This window comes from Pagrus major, chromosome 2 (genome assembly GCF_040436345.1).
Source record: "Pagrus major chromosome 2, Pma_NU_1.0".
In the NCBI taxonomy this organism is placed as follows: Eukaryota; Metazoa; Chordata; class Actinopteri; order Spariformes; family Sparidae; genus Pagrus; species Pagrus major.
In genome coordinates, this window is record NC_133216.1 from 22112537 (window position 1) to 22137425 (window position 24889).

A 24889-nucleotide genomic window follows, 5' to 3' on the forward strand; every position below is an offset into this window, starting at 1 on the left:
TTCATGCACACAGCAGTATCTCCATGGGGCTTGTTAGAGACCGGGGTTAGTGGTTATGTGCCAGACTGCAGCTCTGAAGGAAGCAGAGCGACCAGCGTGCTGCTGGACAATCAGGGGAAACTAAGAGAGCGAGCAGGTTGGTGAGCAGAGAGAGGATCTGGCCTTTCACTGGGCCGATACACTGTTTTCTTCTCTCGGAGGTTTTGACAGCACACAAACACATGTGGTACTTGGCTATCAGTGTTGTTGGAGATATGTTACCGGATCGATGGAGTTAATAGGCCAAAGATCTGTATGTGTCCTGTTACTTTGGAGGAATATCTGTTACTCTGTTTGGAGAACATTAACAGTCATAATTAAATACAAGAGTTCTTAGTCTTTCTTTAAACTTCCTGTTGTTGTCCTCTTTTTGCAGGGTTTTACAAAAGAATTTGGTCATGAGTTGAACCAGTGATGTGTTCATGGCATCAAATCGAGGCCAAGTGCCTTTTCCAGACAATTAAACATAATCTGTCATGTTTGATGATTAAGGAGGGCGTCATACGACCTGGCAGGCTTTTAATAGTTTTACTGTAAAATGTCTTATTAACAAACTGTATATGATGCAAGTTCTACTCATGCTGTTGTTTTGTAGCGAGTCCTTTAAAAAGTGAAAAACATCTCGACAATAAAAAGCCCCGACAGCCTTTGTACCTGCAGCCTGGACTCCAGGCACGCTCCTGTTTCTCAACCTCACAAACTCCTAAATACCTACTTGGCGTGTTGTAACAGTATAAAGTCGAGTTCTACCTTTTCTGGTAGTTTTAGCGTCCACGTATAAATTTGGCATCCTACAGAGAGTGCTTGTGAAACATGCCCAAACTGTGCAGTAAGCGCATTCTTCTCTCCTCGTTACAAGGTGTGCTCGAGCTCTGTAAACACAGGTTGGCTCTGTCCATCCGTCTTTCTGTCCCTCCATCAATCAATCATTTTGTCTCTCTCAGAAGAGGAGAGGGATGTTTTTAGTTGGGGTTTTTTTCAGTCCAAGCAGTGGAAGGTTTTATAAGCATAGAGACTTCAGTTTTTGTTTTTTTTAAATCCTGGTTTTGTTTCGGACCCACAGATGGGGGTTTTGTTTGCTTTGGTTCAGCTTTAAAACACAGCAAGAGAGCTGTTACTAAATCATGTCACCTTAGTTCATCTGTTATCACAATGACTTAAGTGTTGACTGGTTTACGCCACTTTAAAATGTCTGTTTTTTGTTAAAGGTTAAATTTGAGATTTTGAACAGCTATCCAAGAGAGCTGTGTCTGCATGTTGCAAATGGGCATGCGTGATAGGGTTTGCTTTATATTACCCTAATAACAACTGGTATTCTGGTATTTTGAAATCTTGGCCCTGTATTTACATGTTGTGTACATGAGTCATACATAGCCAAAGTTATGGATTTGGTCCAGTAGATGTTAAATAATAACGTCCTGATGCACAAGTCTGATTCAAGGAGAAGTCTCGCTCCGAGATCTCGTGAGGTGTGTTGTTACAGTTGTTGCCCCAAATGAATTGTCAAAATTAGTTTAATATTCAGCCACGACTTTGGAGATACATTTCTGCTGCTTTTCTAGATAAACTCCTCTTTCCAACTCTGACTGATGTTTCCACCGTCGTCTTCATGCAACAACTTACACCTCGCAGGATTTCAGAGTGAGACTTGTTTTTCTGGTGACAAAAGGGATCCTATTATTTAACAAAAAGGTCTCTCTCTGTAGATAAACTTGCAATGACAACCTCAGCCTGTGAGTAGCAAAAACAAGCACTTTTAGTGGATGTAACTTTGACTGTTGCAGTTGCCCCAAAGGCCACTGCAGCTGTGTTGACTGGCCCCATTTATTACAAGAACCTTAATATGAAGCATGACGGAAAAGTTATCATATTGCAGCTAAACAGTACACTAAAGTAGGTTTCATCTGAGGTGAGAAATAGTCTTTGCATTAACAGATTGGTGATTCAATTGTACAGTAATTTTGTGAGTTTTATGAGCAGTGTGTGTCCAGATGCTGCTCTCTTTCTTCTTTTTCTTTTTTCTTTTTTTTACTTTATTGAGTTAACAAGGCCAACTTTTGTTTTGGTTTTAGATGCTAGTGATTTTTTCTTGTGGTATTAAATGTTGTGTATAGAACATTAAACAATGAGTTAGGGTCCAAAGTGGGTAAGGATAAAACCTTGCAGTTTTAAATTGTGACTATATGATATTGCATATCTCAGGAAAGGGTACTAATGAACCTTCCTTTGAGAATACAACAAATATGCATTACAGAGGGTTTAAGTATTATTTTGTCAAAGGTGAGCAGGTTGTATATGCTCTGGATACAGTTTACATAGAGAGCAGGCAGAGAATGATGAAATATGTTATTACAAAGGCCCAATGGGGGAAAGTAAAGCCATTTTAGAGAAGAAGAAGTTTATAATTTCTCAGTTGCTGAGAGCCAACTGAAAAACTGATGTGTCAGAATAAATAAAATACACTCCTGATTCACCAAAACACATGCAGCGAATGAATCTTACAACACAACACTGGCCTCATTTTCAGTGAGTTTAAGAAACAAATTCCAACATTAGAAATAAACATTAAACTGGATGTTTTGTGTGCAGTAAAACAGCCACGTCTTGTCTTTCTTTCTTATTTCTCTGTTTAGTTCAGCGTGGATTACAACACCAGATATCATTTTAACATCTCGCCTCTCTGTCGTCTCCAGGCTCATGCTCACAGCTCGTTGGTCTACCTGGTGTCCCTTCTGGGCAGCATGGAGCACAGCTTTCACCATACGCTGCTGCTGGAGATCAGAGCTCTGACCGATCGTTACCCGTCTATACTGGGAGGCTGCGGGAAAGACATCTACAGGATAAGCAACTCGTTCACTGCTATAGCCAGACTGCTGGGGAGGAGACTGGAGGAGAGCACGGCCATGCACTGCAGGTAAGAGACACTTTTTGACATGTCGGGTGATATGCTTATTTGCTTACTTTCCAAATTAAAAATTCTAGCATGCAACTCCCCATAAAATTACCCCTTGTCGTTTTTACATTTAAAACGTTTGGTGCTGATCTGATGGCAATGGGAATCCAGACTAGTATCTAATTTAGAGCTACAGTAGTAACTTGATTTGTGATATTTAATTGATACTTAATGTTTTATCATTTCAAAGATCTATAGTCCTGCAACAAGTAGTGACAGACAACTAGAGACTTTTGACTCAAAACAGTACCTTAAAGAAACCTTAAAACCCTAACCTGACTGACTTGATCCAGCATGATCGTCTGTAATCGACTGTTTTGCTTGTGGTTTTGTCGCTGGTTTGAAGTTGGAAATGGGTGATGTCACATTACTTGACCAATCAGGGTAATAGTTGTGTGGTTGTTTGCATGTGCTGCAAGGCTGCTTTCAATAAAATGTAATCAATCGACACACAGTTTCCTGACTGTTCAGCTTTTAATAAATAATGAGATGAGAATAACTGAGATTTTTCCCCCAAAACTTAGATTATTGCATATTTACTCTTTACTTTTTAATGCTTTGCAGAAATACAGAATGCCAGAATATTTTAGTGGCTTTCAAGGGTGTTCATAAATGACAAAGGACTAAGTACTAAGTAGCTAACTACAGTTGTAAACAAAATGATTGAGGTTTAATGAAATCAATATTGAGGATTTTTGCAATTTGCCCACATATCCAACTGATTTGTGGTACTAAAACCTAAAAAATGTGGATTTGTAACAACATACTGTTGTTATTAACCCCCACTCTCTCAATTTCTCTGTCAATCTTTATGTCCAAGTCTGTCCATCAATGACTTCTTTCATATAATTGCTATATTTACAATAAATATAAGTCATGCAGTTCTTCAGAACGCAGTATGCAACGTGAGGACAGCATGTGCTTGTGTGTGTGCGTGTGTGCATATGTTTGCGTGTTGATGTGCATAATTTGACTGGGATTCAATCTGGCTGCAGTGTGGGAATGACACGCACAGTTTTCTCCGAAATCAGAACATCGTGTGCAGGATTGGAGGCTTCCAGAGGCTTTGCTTGGGGTCTTCTGGAAGAAAGATAGAGGGAAGGAGAGATCGAGAGAGGCAGGGTGGTTTTAGCAGGGGGTGAGGACAGAAGAAAATCAACAATGGGGTAGTTTGAAGTCCTCTTTCAGCTAAACAAGTAGACTGTTAATGAAGTTATGAAGGCCACTTGTGGAAAAAGAAGTATGGACAAATAAAGGGAGAGGGAGCGAGGGAGAGAGGGAATAATTAGTTTGAGTTAGAGAGAAAAAGAGAGGAGACAGGCACCATAGTGAGGGACAAAGAAAAACAAAGCCAAAGTGAGAAGGAGGGGGACACACAGGGCGAGAGACACAGAGATAGAGCCAGTAATTGTGAGAAAGTGAGAATTACAGGAAAGCTCGCCAGAAAGGGAGGGAGGGAGGGGGAGGCTACTGAAATCCATCCAAATATGTCTGTCCAGCTTCATCTCACGTGCCCAACACCTGCAATTCAACCCTCTGGCCTGTGTGTGTGTGTGTGTGTGTGTGTGTGTGTGTGTGTGTGTGTGTGTGTGTGTGTGTGTGTGTGTGTGTGTGTGTGTGTGTGTGTGTGTGTGTGTGTGTTTTACAGGGTGGCCGAGGCGTGCCCGCCGTCTCCCTGTGCATCTCATCCAGGAGGGGGAGGAGGAGTAGGGGGAGATGAAAGGTCAGAGCAGCGGCTGCAGGTGAAGATCCAGGCCTTTGAGGAGAAAATGGGAGAGGAGGGGGGAGAGGTGGAGGTGGAGGAAGACTCTCCTGCCCCCCAGCGACGCTACAGCCTGAGCCAAGCTGTCAGGGAGGAGAGGCGAGAGATGAGATTCAACAGGTGGCTTTTTATATGACTCTTCACTTTATGAAGGATCGACTGTTATCACTGTCACTGTGGAGCCGGCTGGATTTGATTGATTTCCAGTAAAGTTAGGAAGAGATGCTTCATTAGGAAGGTCTCACACACACAGCTGCTTCGTACAGTGAAATAGTTTGGAGTAAAGCAGCTGTCCTAATGATAAATCCTGAGCTCCATCAGAGCTGTCTGAAAAATATTTATTTCAGAAAATAAAAGTTTAATTCTGTTTCCTCTGGAGAGTTTCCTCTGTCCTGTCAAGTGTATAACTTCAGCTTTTAGTTTTGCTGCTTAAATGTGCCATCATATGTGCATGGAATCGTTGCGATGTACTGAAAGCAGCCTCTTAAATCATAAAAGCAGAGTGTATATGCGTTGTGAACATGCCCATGTAGGCACATCTGAATATTGCGTCCTTTGAATAGCAGGAAAAATACTGCGGCATTGACTTTAGACCAGCTTCTTGCTGGTCTATGGCACAGTCACTTTCTGCTGTCTCAAGATAGCAATGTGCCGTTAATGTGCCGGACCACACCTCTTTTTAAACCTACACGCCCATGTGTATACAGATGGATACAAAATAACAACTGTGTTGGTCAGAAACTAGCCATGACTCTTGCGCTGTGCTGTGCACTTCTTTAAAATAGACCCCTAAGAGTTAAAGGACTGACTTTGAGCTGGCTAAGAGCATTGATTCCTGTTGCACATGTTTGTGATGCAGAGCTGCTCAGCTGTTTTTGAGTATAAAGAGCCTATATGAGTCATTGTTAGTGTTGACTCACATTGTCAGTTCTGACTGAATGTTATAAAGTGAATAGGACTGTAGACCACTTAAAATAATGGATAGAGTGACTAGTTTTAGGTCTGTTAGCATGTTAGACTCAGTATTACTTTACAAGGTACATCGGACATTTGTGAAACAAATTTAGCTGGCGTGCAGAATCCTTTCACTGTAATTCATAGCTGACTTAAAGTGGGCTATAGGCGGCAGTTTTCTTACAATGAAAAAGATATTGAAGATGGAGACTGCTTACGAAAGATTAGTATCTTTAACAAACTCATGCTTATTCCCACACTACTCCTGTCATGAACTGAAATTCATTTTACCCTTGTGTTTTTCTCTAAGTTGTTACAAAATCACTGTGAACAATGTCCCGTTGAAGCTTTTTGCTTCAGCGGTTTCGCCCACAGAATCCTGGAATTAAACCAAACCCTGGACAATTTGCTGCATGGTGTCAAAAACAGGAAGGAGCCAAAGTTTTAATCTATGATTTTGCAGCACTTTGACTGTTTTTATTTCCTGGTCTCTCTTAGGTCAAAGAGCCTGGCTCTCCACGCTGTGCGCTCGCGCTCCATCAACTCGGACACCGGGGAGGACGGTGAGGGGTTGGAGCCAAGCCCAGACAACATCTTCTCCAACACCTTGGCGAATTCACACTCAGAAAACCAGGAAGCACCTCCTGCTGAGAGGAAACTGACGGCTGACAGCTCCATGCCCGTTGCTGCTGCCCTGAACAGAGGGGTCAAAGAGGCTGAGAGAGGTCACAGCAGGGAGACGGATGGAGAGAAGGAGGAGCAGGAGGAAGCCGATAGACTCTTCATTCATTTAAGAGACAACATGGAGACGATCAGAGACTTCTGTAAAGACATGATGCAGCAGATCCCCACACCAGAGCACTGTGTGATAGAAGGTAAATGTCAATATGAGAAACAGAAGTGAGTGTAATGGATTATAAAAGAGTACACAAGGAGTTTGTGTAACCTGATGAACCTGAACGAGATCACAGTCAGATGTGCTAATCTCTTTGAACACATATCCGTGTATGAATGCAGATAAATACATTTTAAAAAGCCAATAACAAGCTAAATCATAATCAGACAATTGCCGTTGGGTTTTTTTTAAGTATTCACAGACCTGTCCATATTTTCAGCTGCAGACTCCACTGAGGTCTTAATCTGGACTGAAAGATTGAGAGTTTGGTTACTTGAGCCAAACTCTGTGGGGGAAATGTCATGGAGCTAATTTGTTAATGGAAAAATTAATCAAGGTATAGAGACAGAGAATTGTTTTGAGGTGGGCCGGGCCATCGTATTCAGTTACATCTATACAACACGGTCACGTTAAAGTAGAAACAGATGAATGTTATGCATACATATGTAGTATGCATAAAGTACATGTTTACATATGGGTACAGTGTTGTGTGTGTGCAGAGTTGTAGCCGTGCGCGCTGACGAGAAACAGGGGGTCAGGCGGTTCATGAAATGAGAAACCTCTTACATCTCCAAACTAATCTAATCCACTTTCTGTAACGTTGTAATCCACTTTCACATTACCCCTCTCATTCTTCTCATGTTCAGGGGTTTGATTTTTTTTTTCATTCAGGTCTTATGAGCCCTGCTTATATTCCATGTTTCAATTTGATTTGCTTTACTTGAATCAAGAGCTCATTGCCATCTTTCAGCAGGGCCCATCATCACCTTCTCCATATTGAATCAGATTTGTTTGACTTTATCTTGCCCCGTCCCGAAATGATAATTGTTAACTTAATGTGATATAAATCATATAGCTAAGTTCAACCAATATAAACATACAGTAAAAAATGCCAAAATGCATTTGAAAAGCACGTAGACAAACATATTTCACAAAACACATTCCCACAAGAACTGTGGGAGCTCACACACCTGAAGTGTATGTGCAGACATCCACATGCACAAATTCAACACATCACTTCACGCTTACGTACATAAATATGCAACTAGACAGTACAATCCTGTCTGTATTCATTTGTTTGAGCCATCTGCAGCAGTGAACCCCACCTATGAGGACAGGGCTTCATTCATTTGAACATATTAAGAGCAGACAAAGCTAACACACACACACAAGAGGTGATGATATTTTGATTGACATGAGGGGATGTTATTGCTCCGCCTTTGGCCTTAATGTCATTTGAACTAAGAGGCAGCCAAAAGTCACACACACAGAGATGCACACACACCCGTATGCACACATTTTAAACAGGAAACGAGACAAAAAATAACAAACTCCTCCTTTGGCCTCTGGTTAATTCATTAAATCTGAAAATAAATGTAAATATACATTTATTAAACACACACACACATACTGTAGATGCATGTTCATTCCTCATCTCATAATTAGTGCTGCCTTTGCATTAAATCTCTTAATGAGAATCAACCCCAAGGCACTTAGGATATGATGTCACAGGTGGTCTCAGATGGATGATGTCATCATGCTGCTGGCCTTACTTCTCAGGGGATTAGGATTACGCAGAAGAGTGCACATGCACATGTATACTTAATCCAAACACACACACACACACACGCTGACACAAAAAATATACAGCGTCATCGACTGTCTGATACGAACAAACTCTTTGAAAGAAGTGTGTGCTAACGAGTGAAGCCGTACATACAGACATATGTTGTAGTTTAAACATTTCACTCTCTTAGCTTCTCAATTTTAAACGCACATGAATTGAGTTAACTTTTGTGTTGTGTATTTTGAAGATGTTTGAGTCTATCTCAAAGATTTGACAGTGCTGACCAAGAAATCTGATATACATGTAATACTGTTTGTTACAGCTTCCATATATCTCTGTTATTGCTTATCTATTGTTATTGAGGACAGATGAGGAAGATACAGATCCATTATATATTACATAATGTACTGTATAGAGAATGAGTCTCTGACGTGCCAGATTGTTTTTGCAGAATAACAAATTAAAGTTTAGTTTGGTTGTAACTCTCTTTGGACCACTTCCGCCACCTAAAGCGTAGATAGTTTCACTTTTTTATGTGAAACTCGTAACAGATATCCAGCATAGCCTACAAGTTTTTACAAATTTTTAAGGAGAAGATGAGTGTTAACATGATAGTTTGAATTGTTTGAACATTGGAGAAAATGCACATATTCACTGGCATAAAGTTAGAATATAACAATATCACTCACATATCTGGAAATATAAGACTACATCAACTGTTTGCTGCTTTCAGGTGATTTTGTGCCACATTGTTTCTTGGCTATAAGCAGTTGCCAGGCATCAAGTGAAAATTGTAGGTGGAGCTGTTTTTTGTTTGTATATACTGTATAGCCTGCTGTCAAAGACCTTTTTGATAAAATATAATAATATATAATATAAGTATGCAGTTTTTTTGTGCTGCACCTGTACGCAACTGTGGTTTGGACGTGCACATTAACCACCTTCTTAGCTCTGAGTGTTTTCAATGCTCCCATATAAATTTACCAAAATGTCATCCAATTATTGCTTTAAAAGACCTTCCTTCCAGCAAAATCAGACCCAGCTGTGCTGTATAAAATTCATTGTACGTGCTAATCATACAGTTGAAAAAACATACTTTTTATTTTTCTTTGTCTGTAAATCAAAAAAATTAAATAAAAAATGAAGCATTCAAAAATATGACATTCATTATTTTATTTTGATCATCACTCTGATCTATTGGATGATTTCCACATCAAACTCAGTAACTGTTGGCCCTTCACTGCTTTCTTCTCCTTGGCGGAGAGGTGGACGTTCGTGGGAGGTGACGGTAGAAAGAGAAGACGTCTTCTGATGATTACAAGACGCAGTGTCCTTGCATGCTATGAATCACTGTGTAAAAGGTTACACAAGTCCATATGTGCAAGAGAGATGCACAGAGAAAGTGAACTGACTTTGTTTAAGCTTGGGAATTTAAATTTAAGATGAAAAAAATTTGAACATTTGCTAAATATTAATGATTTTGCCATTTTTATGCGTTTTTTGTGTTTGTGACAGATTCAAATCGAGGATGTGTGGCCAAGCTGTCGTTCTCCTGTCCTCTTAAGGGCCATTACTGTCTGTACGCCAAGTCCAGTTTCAACCTGACCAGTCGACAGCCTCATCTGTGGATACACATCATGCTGCTACATCTACAGGTGCACAGAAAACTGGAATGCACATAACATGTAATTGTATCAAAAAACATTTACACAGCCAGCACTGCCCTTGTGAAAAAAAATGGACATATATAAGTATCTTACATTTTTGCACTTACAATGCATAAAAAGTATACTTGTTAGAAGAACTCAGAAGTGCAAGTTGTAAATCTACTAAAATATACCTATAATGAAGTGAAATGAGTGTACACTTTAAGAAAGCATACTGACAGTGTATTGCAAAGGACATGAAAATAGTATACTTTCTAGCATAAGTACATTAAATTACAACTATAAGAATCTGCAATTTAGTATATTTTTCATAATAAATACCACCTGAAATGTGCAGTTGCAACCAAGAGTAGCTTTGTTTTACCAACTCTTTTTTCATACTTCCTGTCTCTGTCTGAACCCTGTCTCTGTTTTGTGTAAATGTATTTGTGTTTTTTTCTCTTTCTCTCTTTTGACCAGAGTAAGTCCAGTGTCCCCCTGTGCTCCAGGGACGAATGTGTTCAGAGACTTGCTTCTCTTTGGGAGAAGACACAGCTGAAAGGAGCTCACAGCTTTCCCATGGCCATGACGCAGCACACCACCCCACACAGAAAGGTACTGGACCACAGTGTGTGTGTGTGTGTGTGTGTGCACGTGTTGCTTCCTCCTAAAAGCTATCTGTCTCCAGCAGAGGGAATGAAGTCATCGGTAGTGAAAAACACTCCCAAGAAAGTGTTAAAGTTCAAAATCCACTTTGTGTAAATATGGAATTTATTAAATGGACATTTTGTATACAAGGCCTCTACTCGCTGCGACTCCTCATCGTATGTGTGTGTGTGTGTGTGTGTGTGTGTGTGCGTGTGTGTGTGTGTGCGTGTGTGTGTGTGTGTGTGTGTGTGTGTGTGTGTAGGTGTGGATGTGGATGTGGATGTGGATGTGGATGTGGGCAGTGTCCTCACTCTCCCACTTCATAGCGTGAAGAGCTAAGTGGTCGCTAGGAAACAATTAGGCCCGCAAAGAAAATACAGCTGTCGTTTGTCTTTCTCTAAACATGCGTTGAGGCGGCTATGAGACGTACCAGCTATGGTTACCATATGGAGCCTGAACAAACTCTGTTATTCATAAACACACACTCACTCTCACACATACACACACACATACACACACACACACACACACACACACACACACAAACTGTACACTGGGCAGGAAGACTCATGCTGTGTTACTCTCAGCGGTTCAAACATACTCGTAAACTTCTGCTTTTACCGTCTTCACTGGATCAGTCACTGATTTACCTGCTCAGTCACCAGTAAAATAACTTTACTGTTGATCTCAAGTTGCCCCAACTGGGCCACTCAGACCTTAAAGGAATAGTTCAGCATTTTAAAACCTACTGAATTGTTTGCCAATGTAATGTCTGTAGGAAACAAAAGAAGCAACCCAGTGGCAGTTAGCCTGGTTCAACCAATAGCCCAAACTAAGTATATCAGGTGATACAGAGTACTGAACCAATACCAGTATTGTAGAAATATTGATAGGTTGGAGGAGTCAACATATGAAATATCTTGCCTGTTTCGTCAAACTTAGGAATGGATGGATGATGATGAATAAATGTTGCTAAACTGAACTTTGAAATCCAAGTAGACACATGAAAAGCTAATTTTGAGGTGAAAATGTAGTTTTTGATACACAATGTCAAAATTATTGACGCTGTTAGCCAACCACAAAAGTCAATATCAAAACCTCAGATATTAAAGGCATACTGCTGCCTTCACATTAATATGTATTTATTGTGAAGCAAAGTAGAGAAGTGGAGAATATTTAGCGTTATCTTTACAGCTGTAAAGTATGGGAGCAGCAGAACTTAAGAAATGTATTTAATGTGGATCAGTGACGTTTGGCAGATACCCAATAGGTTCAGTTTTGACACCGATCCAGCCGACTTGCCAAGAGCACAGTATCATCTAACAGAGTGACAGACTCTTTAACATCTTTTTTTCTGTAGAATGGTTTCAGTCTCATTCTCCAGGGAGCACCGAGAAAACCACAGAAAAACGAAGATGCGATTTAACAGGAAAGAGGATGCAGAAGGTCACGACCTCTCCCTCTATGCATGTGCTCCGCATTTCCTATTTTCTCTCCGTTCCTTTTTAGTCTAACAGCTTCACTCCTGTCACTGTCAGCCAATCAGAAACACATGTAGCGGAGGACGAGGAGAGAAGAGATGCAAAAGGGAGGAAAGCTTAGACATATATGAGACAGAAAAGGTTATCGATTGTGTCTGCACTGACAGGGAGATTTACAGGGAGCCTATTGAGCTTTATGGGGCTTCAGAGATGTAAGAGGGATTTATGTACGGCCTCTGACAATTTAGCTTAATAGTTTTATGACACGGAGATAATAGAAAGCTGGTGTGAGCAGAGATGAGATGGATGGAGGGAAGTAAGAGATTCAAGAGTGAGCAGGGGGTAAGGAGGAAAGGGTTGAGAAAGATATGGTAACAATAAAAAGATAATGGGTTTAAAACACGCAAATAGTAAAAAAGAGTTGCAGAGTCTGTCAGGGGCTGAGATAAAATGAAGATTAATCTTAAATCAGCCCCACTGGAGAGCCACATCTTTACTGTGTTTATCACAGCAGACATAAATCAGTACAGGAATGACAGATAAAAGAAAAGGGCATTACGGGTGGAAAATAGGCAGGATTTCCACAGTGGATGTGGCAAGAGAGAGGAGGAAGAGAAAGAGGAAAAGAGAGAAGACATGGTATGAGATATAATGGCAGACAGAGCAAAGTGGAAGCCTGAGAGTGTAGATACTTGACAAGTATTGCTTCACCTTTTGCCCAGAGTGAGAGCGTTTGTTGATACAACTGTGGTGGAGATAAATTTTGGTGGAGGAAGAGGATGAAGGAGAAAGGCTGAGACTGAGATTAGATAAACACATTTGGGGAAGGAAAATACAAAAAGAGAGCAGGATGGGAAGAGAGGGCTAACAGACGTTATATGAGGATTGTTGCCTCTGTCTGTGCCTGTTTCAAATGGCTTCTAATGTCAGGACCCCTGTTTTTCTCATACACTTATATCCAGACAGAGGATAAATGTCAGGGGAGACAGAAATAAAGTCACTGCCATGTTTATTGCCTTCATCCGTCTCTCCTCTACTCCCCTTTGCAACACTCCCACTTCTCATCCACTCACCTTTCTCCTCACTTACCCTCCCCTCTATACTCCTCTTCCTGCCTCCACCTCCCACTCACTGTCCTTTCTCTCTGTCTCTGGTTAGCATCTCCAAAAAGCCTCTGTGTCCTTTGTCTCCTTTCCTATTACTTCTGGGCGGCTGGCAGCCTGTATCAGCAGCTCTCTCATTACTATGACTTGTTAGTGGATTTTTGTCCACTTTCTTTGTGGTAATTCCTGCAAAATGTCTATTTTATTACATTACATTACAGGAGTTTCTTTATTTATCTGTGTTATTTGCTGTAAGACCCGAATTTCTCTGGGCTGAAATACTGCCAAGATGGCGACGGTTGGAGCTGCCCACTTTGAACCTATGGGTGACGTCACAGAGAATACGTCCATGTTTTATACAGCCAATGCTTCGGGAATCAATCAAGAATTATCTTACCTCTTCTTTGTCTGCTCTCGTTTCCTATCCTTTCCTTTTAACCGTGGGTGATGAGAACTTTCTGTCATTTCAGTGTATTATGGTCCTTTTCTTTATAACAAGCATAAAACAATAAAACAAGTGCTACTAGTTTGCTGATGTCTTGGTAGCTAACTAGCTAGCTTGCCAACATTACATTGTTATTGTTGACTAACAATGTAATGCCCCTTTGAGGGCATATGACACCCGAAATTTAACTAAAGCCAGCAGTGAAGTTGCTGCACTTGGTAGCTCCTCTAATATCAGTGGTAGGAGCACAGGTTGCTAATGTTAGCCTATAAAGCGCCGCAAGTGACCAGGTAACGAAGCAGTGTTTTTATTTGATGACTTGATTGATAGCAGGATATTGTGAAGGAATTGCGAGCTTGCTTTTCCATGCTTTTCTTTCTCCATCATAAAAATGGCAGATGGCATTGTGATAATATCAGGGTTGAAATAGTAACACAAGAGAATTCAACACGGTTGAAGACGCCATATTGGATATGTCCGATTGTGTCTGTTTACATACGTCATTGACGACTACTGATCACTTATGACGGTCTTGAAGGGTTGTCCCATTTCCTATATTTCAACAACTACAGCTTGTAACTCAACCTTTTTACATATTTTGCAGATACATCACAGCTCCCTCTCCACCTTCTGCCCGCAGTCTTCATCAGTTGTGCAGCTACAATCTTGCATCTTGATCAAATTAAAGTGATGGCCTACAAACAGTGATGGAAGGAGAGGGGGCTGTACTCAAAGGGTAAAGGGGGGTTACATGAGGATAGACGGATTATATTCAGAATCACATAATCCAGCCTTTGTCTCTTCATCTCTTTATTGAATCCACCTCTCTGCTCCAGATGAATGTAATATGGGCTTGTGTTTGTCCACATGAGCCTGTTGCCTAGCTGCAAATTTGTCACTCTTAACATCCTTAAAGCTCATTTAAACCACATACAAATCATTTACTCTGTGAATTATAGCCTGTCAGAGGTGTGTTGCATCGTGGTGAGCCTGGCACACACAGACTGTAGTTTGAAGTTTTCTGTTAATGGGCTCAGGAAGCAAATACGTGCCATCTTACTCATTTTATTTAATGATTCATATCTCATTGAGTTAGCCATCAGATTTGGGCTCTTTGTTCACTGATTTGTTCTCGCTCACTAATTGTTGCTCAGCTTCTGACTCACAGTCTCTCTTTCATCGTTTTTTTCGCTTCTGTCTCGCCATGTCTCGGTTGCAGCTTCTTAGAGAAAAGATGATTCCGGTCAGCTTTGCTTTGTAATCAGTTAACAATGTTAAAAATATTTTAATGACCTTGGCATTTGTTTAGTCATGAGTTAGATTGTCTAATCCAGGAAACACACACGTATTGTCTCTGACAGCCAGAACTCAGTGGAATGAAGATGACTGTAAAGTCCAAAATGATTCAATGAGTTCATGTCAGGAGCAGTTCCTCTTTGTCTGCCTTAGGTAGCAACACGGACAGTCTGTCCAGGCACAATTTGACTTTAATGACTTTTATCTGTTTAGCATTGTTTACATAACAATGTATCAAATCACATGAAAACGTGGAAACAATGTGAAAGGGAATAATCAACTGAATCTGCAGCTCCCCGTTGTTTAGCTGTCCGACTGCAACTTTACTGTTTTGATTTACTTGCCTTGGTTTTGCCTACTCATCAGGCAGCTGTTTTAAGCCAATCAGCTCTAAAAATCCACTGTCCACTACCTGCTTAAAGAGTTGGTTGAGGTGGAGCTACTTTTAAAAGTACTCCAGCAATGTATTATCTCACACTTGACAGAGGCCCCTAATATGAGTCACACTGGAAAACCCTGAATCCTTCACTTCCTACAATGCAACATGATAATGTCTTTTAATAGACCCTGTCCACACCTTCATTAAAGTGGGCCTTCTGTTATCCTAAAACTAAAAACTAAGATTATCCTGATAACATGATTAAAGTTGTTTTCTCACACTAAAAGGGACTCAATTTGTAGCAATTCACGTTGGACTGTTGATTTCTTTGTGAAGGACTCAGGTTGGATTTTCCGCGACAGTCTTAAGGATGTGGCTTAATGCACGTTCTCGAGAGCCTCGTCTCAGTGCCTCTTTCCGCTCCGCTAACAGAGAGCAACAGTAGCTAATGTTAGCTTAGAAACGGAGTCCACTAACATAAGATAATGACCGGCTTCCAGCACAACACAAAAGTACCTCAGAGCCCCTTTGAAGGAAGATCTCTCCAGAGCCACATGAAGACTTTATGACATAGTTTTCACAGCAGTGCTCCTGATAACAAATAAACTGAACTTGATATGTACAATTGGTGGAGTGCCCCTTTAACTACATTACTGTTTGGTAGTTAAATCCATACAGATGTATTTTATAAGCTCTGTGAAATTATAACATGCAAAGGAAAACAATATAATTTCCTCTGAAATGTAATGGAGTAAAAATATAAAATGATATGCACGGAAAAAGTCAAGTGTAAGTACAGGCACCTCAGAAGTACTCAAAAGTACTTGAGTGTGGTTATGAAGTAAATGTAGTTACGCAGCTAGTTTTTCTCCTCTGTCACTGTAATCCCTCTCTTGTTTTCTCTATCCAGCCTTTTTTATCCAGTAATCTTAATCAGGATTTCTCACCTACCTCTCACCACCCTCCCACCTAAAGACCACTCTATCCCATGGATCGGCTCCAAATATTAATGTTCATGTAAACCCACAGATGGTCCGTCTCTCTCTCGGCTGCACATGGTCCTGGTTTGTCTGTATCCGCAGGCAAAGCCCTTTGACCTCAATTATTTAAGTTGTAACAACACAGAGAAAGCTCTGATGTATGAATAAATCAAAATGATCTGACACTCCTTTAATAAAACGTGTGCTTGTTCAAAGTCAGTAATGTGTGTGTGTGTGTGTTTAAATTTGTTTTTTAAGTTTCATGGGAATACACACATAAAAACCAGCTTTCACATTTACATCCTCGCTCATTAACATCAAGGACTGAAGGATCACAGGTCTCAAGGTCAAACACAGTTGTGGCTCAGCCATCACGGCTACCTGTTTTTCTTACATTCCTTCAAATCCAGCTCCCTCTGGGCGATTAATGGGAGTCTGACTTTTGCTGTAGTGAGAAATAGTCCTCTCGCTCGCCAATGGATCAACTGAAAATGGGAACGAACTGCAGCAGGGTCAGAGTTCAAGAGAAATGATGAAGCAGAGTCTTCTGCTGGGTTGGTGGTCAGGATATTTAAACTATGATTTCATCAGGGAGAGATTTGAGTAAACTCTGCAAACACACACACATTCACACAAACACACACACACACACACACACAAACACAAACATACACACACACACACACACACACACACAGGAGAATGAGTGCTCATATTGTCATGAAGACTGATGACAGTAATCCATCATCTCTTTAAATGTTCCAGTTTTTCTCCAGACCAGCCGAAGATAAATATGTATTATCTCGTGGGTTTAAGTGTCACTGAAGTGTGTTTGCGTGTTTTTAGAGTGAAGTATAACTCTTACCATGTGCAGGAGGTCTTCAGGGATTTGGAATGGGGCTCTTGGTTTCCAGTGCTTTTTATTCTGACACATACACACCGATGCACGGCTGCGCGGTTCGTAACTGGAATGTCAAGCTCTTAAGTACCTCTTAATGTACAGGATCACTCATCCTGTGTGCTTGTGATTGTATGTGTGTGTTCTGTGTCCTGGTGAAACCTCTCCTGTAAATTACCATTTGTTCTTTGTCTTTAAAGTATTTTGTGTAATAGAAACTAGAAGAACAGCCTGATTCTGTGAATACAATTGGATCAATTTTCTATTCACTGCTGTAAATGTCTGTAAATGTGTTTTGAACTACAGAGGTATACAGTATGAATAAACAGAAGCCAGTCAGCAGACATTTTGACTCGACGGCTCTTCTTTTCATTTGTCCAAGTAAATCATGTATGAGCGACACCGAACTGAAACAGCTAAATGGAATTCTGCCTTCATTCATTTTAACATTTACACTTGTGCTTTTCCTGCTGTGACATGTCAAGCTGTCTTCTGTGAAAAGGGCCTGTTATTAAAACATACCAACTAGAAAGTTAAAATATCGTCACAAAATAAATTTTCGGTTTTCTTTCCTTTTGTCTTCAGGACCTGGACAGTCTCCAGATTCAGCTGGAGGAGGTGCGTTTTTTTGATCTGTTTGGCTACAGTGAGGAAGAGGGAGGCTGGCTCTGCTTCATGTGTAACAACCCTGAGAAGGCCACAGGTACACACACACACACACACACACATACAAACAGAAAAATATGTGACAATGTGTGTTTTGTTGGTAGACCTGAACAAGAAAATAACATTCTTAGTCCAATCAGCTTCATATTAATGTGACGTGATAAACTTAAACTCTGACACCTTCTGAAGATGAGTAAGTTTTTGCTGTAGGTGTTTTTTGTTTTTTTTGCTATACCTTAAATTTAATGGGCAACGATTAAGTCATGAATTCATGATGATGAACACACTGATAGATGAAGTACCCCCCGAAAAAACAGCACAATGAACAAGTAAAGTTGCATTTTAAAAGATTTTTTTATTTATTTATGTTCTACTTTCACCAGCTCTCTCGGGCACAGTTGCGTTTCCCTTGGGTCTGATGGTAAAAGCTCCATGGGATGTTTTCACTCAAAATGCCTTCGAGGGGAATAATCTTTTCCCAGAACAGTCAGGGTAAACGGAGCAAAGAGCGGCTCTTATTTAATAGCTGCCAGTCTGATTTTAGTGTCGTTATGACGGGTCACTGCAATCGGTCACTCACTTCCATCATGGCTCGGTTCTGATTAGTTTACTTTTGTCCTGCTACTCCCTCTTTGATGAGCGCTTCGTCCTGATGAAGTCAGACTTGGAATAATGACTTAATCCTTAAATCACATGTAGATTACTGTGTGTGTGTTTACTGTCTGTCTACTCGACGACTCTACACACAGGAAACTTAAAGGGACAGTTCACTCCAAAATCAAAAATACATATTTTTCCTCTTATTTAGATTGTTTTCGTGTGAGCGGCACAGTTTTTGGAGATGTTGGCCTTCTCTTGAAAATAATGGAACTAGATGGCACTCGGCTTGTGGTGCTCAAAGTGCCAAAAAAAATACATTTAATAAACTCAACACCAAATCATGACCTGGTCACTGAAGATAATCCATAGAATTTATTGTGAGCAGTTTCATCAAGGAACTATTTTCTTCCTACCAAACTACACCCGTCAACTGTATTACTGCACAGAAGGAGGTGTGTATTTGCTCATGGACGAGAGGCTTGTGCTCTCGAAAGCGCGGGATGTAAATATTAATGGCATCCTCCTCCTCGGCTGAGCTGTAACATTTGTTGGCTTAGTTAGCTAGCCTCTGGACAGACTTTTCTACGGCTGATACCTCCAAAACTCAGCAACTCACGCCAAAACAATCTTAGATGACTGAATGGCTCTACAGGTAAGGGGAGAAATGTGTATTTTTGACTATGGAGTGAACTGTCCCTTTAAACCTGTCTAAACAAATGACTCAAATATAATAAAGTGATGTATAAAGCATATTGAAAAGCATAAAAAGATGACCTTCAACTCTTGTATACACCTGTTTTTCACATAGTGGCTCCTCACTCAGGCTTGATTTACTCTGTGAAGCATCTCTCCCCTGCTGCTCACTCGTTTCCTATCTGACAAACAAAGAAAACGTGAGGAAAGTGCGTGTAGATGAGTGATGCTGCAGTAAATTCACCAGAGTTTATAAATCGATGAGTGACAGTTTAGCCTCAGGAGAGCAAATGTGACAGAGTTAGGGATAAAAAGGCTTTAAATCTGCGTGTATCTCTCTGTCAGTCTCACATGGAAGCGGTTATTAGTTATATAAGAGCAGTCAGAGGGGGGCAGTTTATGGCAGATGTCCGGATGAAGAAATATGGAGGTAGAAGAGAGAGCGGGGGCCGGGAGGTGAAAATGAGAGGGACTGGCTTCTGAGAAAGTGAACTTAAAATCAGTGAGGGGTGTTGTCACTGATAAGTAGCTGTAAACCTCCGTCCCAACAAGCAGCACTGTGTTTTCGGGCTCTGCTTTTTTGATGGCCACTAATAAGAAGCCAGCAGGTATTTCTCAGAGAGTTTAAGCCAGAGTCAGGAAGTTGTTTGCCGGTGGAAGGAAACGGGCAGATGGGATTCAGTTAAAGTTTAGTGAGTGCATGTGTGCGTGTGTGTGTGTGTGTGTGTGTGTGTGTGTGTGTGTGTGTGTGTGTGTGTGTGTGTGTGTGTGTGTATTTATGTTGCTTCAGAGGGAGAAAAGTTCAGATTTTAGAGGATTTCCACATCAGTGTGTCGCAGGTTTTATCTGAAAATAATGAGAAAACAACTTTGTTTTATGTGAGTTAAACATAACTACTGTGTATTGTAGAGATAACTTCTCCCAACTGAAACACATTGTTTTCTTTTCTTTTCTTTTATTTTGGAGTTAGCATTGATTGCATCCATCTACTGGTCTTCTCTCTAAATTTTGTTGTTGCATTTCATACGGCGTTCTTGCTAAAAACTGCCACTTAAAGCTGTTGTTAGAGGTAAACCACACCTGTAGCTGCCAGTAGATCCTCATGAGATTGAGCCGTTTGGTTTGCCTGGCAAGATGATTTAGCGAGCTCTCATGATCATGTGATCTCATATATCTCACCTGACAAGGTAACGCTCCTGCCACCAACTTGAATATAATGTTGATAGAAATAGGGAATATGTGCGTACGTGAATGTATTTATGCTGTATTTGGTTTAACTAACAGCTCAGAGTGTGAGTTTTTGTACTGGTTGGAGAAGCTCACTCTTACTCTGAATGTCAGAGTTAGTAATAAACTGTTGGCAGCATTAGAGGAAATGTTCAAGTATGATTAGGGATAATTCCAATAAGATTATTGCCTTATTGTCTGCGTTTATTTTTGATCCTGCCATCAGTTCTGATTTAAGTTTTGTCTTACGTCAGTGTTCATTTCCACTGAGCCAGACTTAGTACAATCCTCTGGGGCTAATAGAGACACAAAACCAACCAAAACACGTCCTTTTCCCAACTGTTGGCATGGAAAACAACAGTATGACCCTATATTAGATTATATTATATTATATATTTTTTTTTTAACTAGCTTCAGGTGGGTAGAAAACAGTTAGAAAGTTGAAGTAATCTGAAAGCCAGGTAAAGACCAACATCCACATGTTTACAAGGACTCAAACAGTGAAATAACTGACAAAAGCTCAAACATGTAACCTGGTTGGTTGTGGACTGGTAGGTTACTGAATCCCTCTCTACAGTTTTGAGCACAATGTGAGCACATGGACTAACACTGCACACTGTCTATATATTTCTCCAGTCATCAGCATTCAAGATCTTTGATGATTTAGTGAGTGATGAATGATCTTCATCTACTCAAGTGGAATTAATGTCAATTCAGTTCATTTATATTGAAGCTGTCAGTAAGCTGCATTCACAGCCTTTCATTTTCTCTGTCTTCCAAGTCGTTGTCTTGTCATCACCCACTTCTTCAAACACACACGTGCGGAGAAGTAAACACACACACACATACACACACGTCAGACGGTACAAAAGCCAAATGAAAGCCATTCTTCCAGCTCTGCTGCTCAGAACAAACCAGTGTAATCACTGAGCCAGCTGAAGGACTGCGAGGAACGGATGATTACCGTTTAGATTCATGCCAGTCTCTTGACATTACAGGAGGATTTAGAGAAGGAGTAGTAGTACTTTCCCACTGGGATAGTATGATAGGAAGCGTGTGTGGTTACCTGTGTTTACTAAAGTAGTTGTGGCCTTGAATGGCCCCTACTGCTCAGCATGTCTGCGTCTGGAAAATACTAAGCGGGTGAGGCTACTTAAATATCAAAAAAACATAATATTTTTCTTACATAACCTGTGTATAAATGTCTAATAGGATAAAATGATGAAATTATGACATTTTCTATCCAAAAGGTCAGACATTTAAAGCACTGTGACATCATAATCATGACAATGTTGTGGCCATTATTCAACACCACAGCTCATGAACAGCAACAGGCATACAATGATGATGCTATACTTCTAGTTTTCTTGATTAATCGATTCATTGTTTGGTCTTTAAAAGGTCAGAAAATGTTTTTAAAAATGTTAATGGGGGTTTCCTGTCCTGTCCTCAAATGTCTGGTTTTGTTTGCACTACCAACGATACTCAGTTTACTGTCATGGAGGAGTAAAGAAACCAGAAAATATTCACGTTGATGAAGCTGGAATCAGAGAATTTTCACTTTTTTTCTTTAGAAAATTACTAATAACCAATTAATTGGTTATCGAAATAGTTGGTGATTACTTTGATAATTGATTAATTAGTTAATCATTGCAGCTCCTTTTATTGGAGCTACTTTGTAACAAACGAAAAGTCTTGATGCCACCAAATTGTAAGGAAAACATGTTTTTTTAATCATTAGTACACTTTTAAACAAAAGTAATTGCATCTAGGCACATGAAACCTGCAGTCACTGTATTTATGTCAGACATTTATATTCACCTTAATTACCCTGTTGTTAAACCATTAATATATTTTCACTGCGAAACCTGGACTCATAGAAACAGGTCACCAATTTAAATGGTGATAAACCCACCACCCATGATGTAAAACTCAAAGCGCAGACCCCCTCTACGCCAAACTCAGGCTCAGAAGCACCTCCTGTAACTGCAGAGCTGAAATCACCATCATTAAAACACATATTAACTGTTCAGGCTGTAGCGAACAAACATGCATGGCCAAGAAGGATGGAAAGTTTTTATTGAGACAGGAAATGAGCCCATTTGCAACGCTACTGAGCATCAAAGACTGTGTATGTGTGTGAATACATGCAGCCAGCACTATACCTGTGCTCTCGAGTGCGTGTGATTTTTTCAGCTGTAAGAAAGAGAGTCAGAGAAATGAACAAAGAGTGAAGGAGTTTCCTATAACACTCATTTTTAACTGAAGCCCTGATGTGTGCGTGTATTACCTGGAACGGCCATATATCCATCCTGTGTTGTATTCAAACAGCCCACTGTGTTAAATAAAGGACCCCTCTGTGACCTTCACCACCTGAGGCCTGACATTTTTGTGTCAGTCACATGAACTCATTGGCCTGAGCCAACACTAACTGCAGCGGCTCATCAGTCAGCTGTCAACACTCAGCTACATAACTTTGAGGAAAAGTGGCTTCGTAACATGTTGTGCAAAATAAATAACGACAGTCCATTATGTACATTTTTAATTACTTTTGATCGGTGCTCCAAACTCTTGAACATATTGTTTTAAACATACGTACAAAAAACAATGGCCTACAAAAAAAAAAAAAAGACCCACGCAGTGTTTATTTAATATTTCCTAATTTACCAAAATGAAGACCCACTCTGATCCAAGCCTCATGGGATGGAGGAGAGGATGACTTCCATGAATTAATATTAGTTGTCTAGGGTCAACAAGGCCTCAGAGTCTGCCTTCATTTTTGGCAGGTCCGCTGTATCTGGTAATATCCTCTAGAGTGTTGTTAAATAATTTGACTCGATCAAATGACATCCAAAGTATCCCTGATAATGTTAAAAAAATCTTGGATAGTTATGAAGATATGGGTAAGAGTGAAAAATGTTTCAATCAGTGAGGCAGGAGCTCAGAGGGAAATTGGAGGCTTGTGCCCTGGACAAAGCTACAAAGCTGTAGATATCTAAAAAAAAATATGAAAAAGACTTTTAGGATACTAAATTTGGCTGAAATCTGTTGGAAGGATGCAAAGACGTTCTCAATCTACAAGTGATTAAATGGCTTTTCCAACCATTAATAATAATATAATAAGACATTTATAAAGATGTTTTTTAGTCATGTATGCCTTTATTTAATGATACGCAGTTGAGAGTCAGACTGGAAATGTAAGGAGATCAAAAAGGAGACATAATAGAAGCGTAAATTTGCAATAGCTGCAGCCAGGTACCTGCAGGCATCCATGTGTTCACGCAAAGCAACCTCTCAAACACTCAGCCTCTGAGGCAAATTTCAGCCTCAAGGTTGGAAAGCTGTGGTTACTGCGGTAGATGCAGATTTGATGGACCAATAGATGGAGATAGAACAAGGATAAAGAAACTCTGCTGAGTTCATTGACGCCTTCCTCAAGAGTTTACAACAACCTGGTTGCAGCTGAACAAAAAACTCTTTCAGAACAACACTGAGTCACTTAATTTACTGTGATGTGATCATAGCCTGTGTTTTATTTGTGACCCATCATGTGGCAGAAAATTTACTAAAAAAGACATTTGGAAGTGACTTCCATGCAGCCAGAAGAGATTTACAGGAAAGTTGTTTTCAGTTTAGATCTTACCACAGTGTCTGTATCCATGGCATCAAATATTGGACACAAGCTCGTAGTAATTTCAAATGGCTCATGTACATGAAATTGTCCACAAATTCAGATGGTTTATGAGATTATGAAGATGTGAACATGTCTTTCACCAAAATGAAAATGTCCATAAAACAAGGCCACGGTGTGAAGTCGAGCCAGAAAACAAACCAGAACTGTCCAACTGAAAGCTGTCCAGCTACATCCAGTATGTTAGGTCAGGTTACAGTAAACGACAGCGATGACTCATCTCATCTCACTGAAACAAATGTAACTTGACATCAGAACCAGCGCAAATTTGGATTTGGAGCCTTTCTCTTTTAGGTGACCTACTTTTTTAAAAAAATTTTCATTATAAATGCAGCACATTCTGTAGCACTACACATATTTACCATGTATGCATGCTGTTCACATTACCAGCTGCCACCAGCCAACATTTCACTTTACAGTGCTTTATATGGTTGTACCATAATAAAAACTTGCTGACTTGGCCTGAGTGGCTCGCTGTGATTACTACAGAGGACACACACACGAGCAGGGAGCTGCTCTCGTGTTTTAATGGTATAGGGAAAAAGGAGAGAAAGGTGAAGTGTTTTCCATTGTGAAGGCCAAAGTGGAGCCAGTGGTTTATGCAACTCCATGATGCTTTATGATCTACTGTTGAGTTTAACTACTGGAATGCCTTTGAAGTGGGCGGTAATGAGCGTGTGTGTGTGTGTTTGGGCATTTACTGTATGTGTGGACATGCCAGAGTAAGGTACGCAGGTTCAACATGTACGCTCTGTCATTCTCTTTTGGTTAATCTGGTGTTGTTGTGCACTTTTACTTTACCTAATCACCAAAGTTACCGCACAGGTAATCAGAAACAAGAGAAAAATTGAATTGTCATTGCATAGTGTGGACTCATACACTCAAACATACACACATTTAAAAACATGCACATATAACCTCGCTCCCTCATGCCTCAACATGTGGATTTGCACACACATTCACTTG

At 40.3% G+C, this 24889-nt stretch overlaps 1 protein-coding gene across 1 annotated transcript in view; it reads left to right on the plus strand.

The window, feature by feature from the left end:
* The window catches only part of veph1 (ventricular zone expressed PH domain-containing 1), a 71468-nt gene that overhangs the window by 36355 nt on the left and 10224 nt on the right, over positions 1-24889 (plus strand). The window contains exons 6-11 of the mRNA XM_073491613.1: positions 2733-2953; positions 4641-4874; positions 6207-6583; positions 9686-9825; positions 10297-10431; positions 17632-17749. Coding sequence (XP_073347714.1) covers positions 2733-2953; positions 4641-4874; positions 6207-6583; positions 9686-9825; positions 10297-10431; positions 17632-17749 — 1225 coding nt within the window. The remainder of the gene's footprint in view (positions 1-2732; positions 2954-4640; positions 4875-6206; positions 6584-9685; positions 9826-10296; positions 10432-17631; positions 17750-24889) is intronic.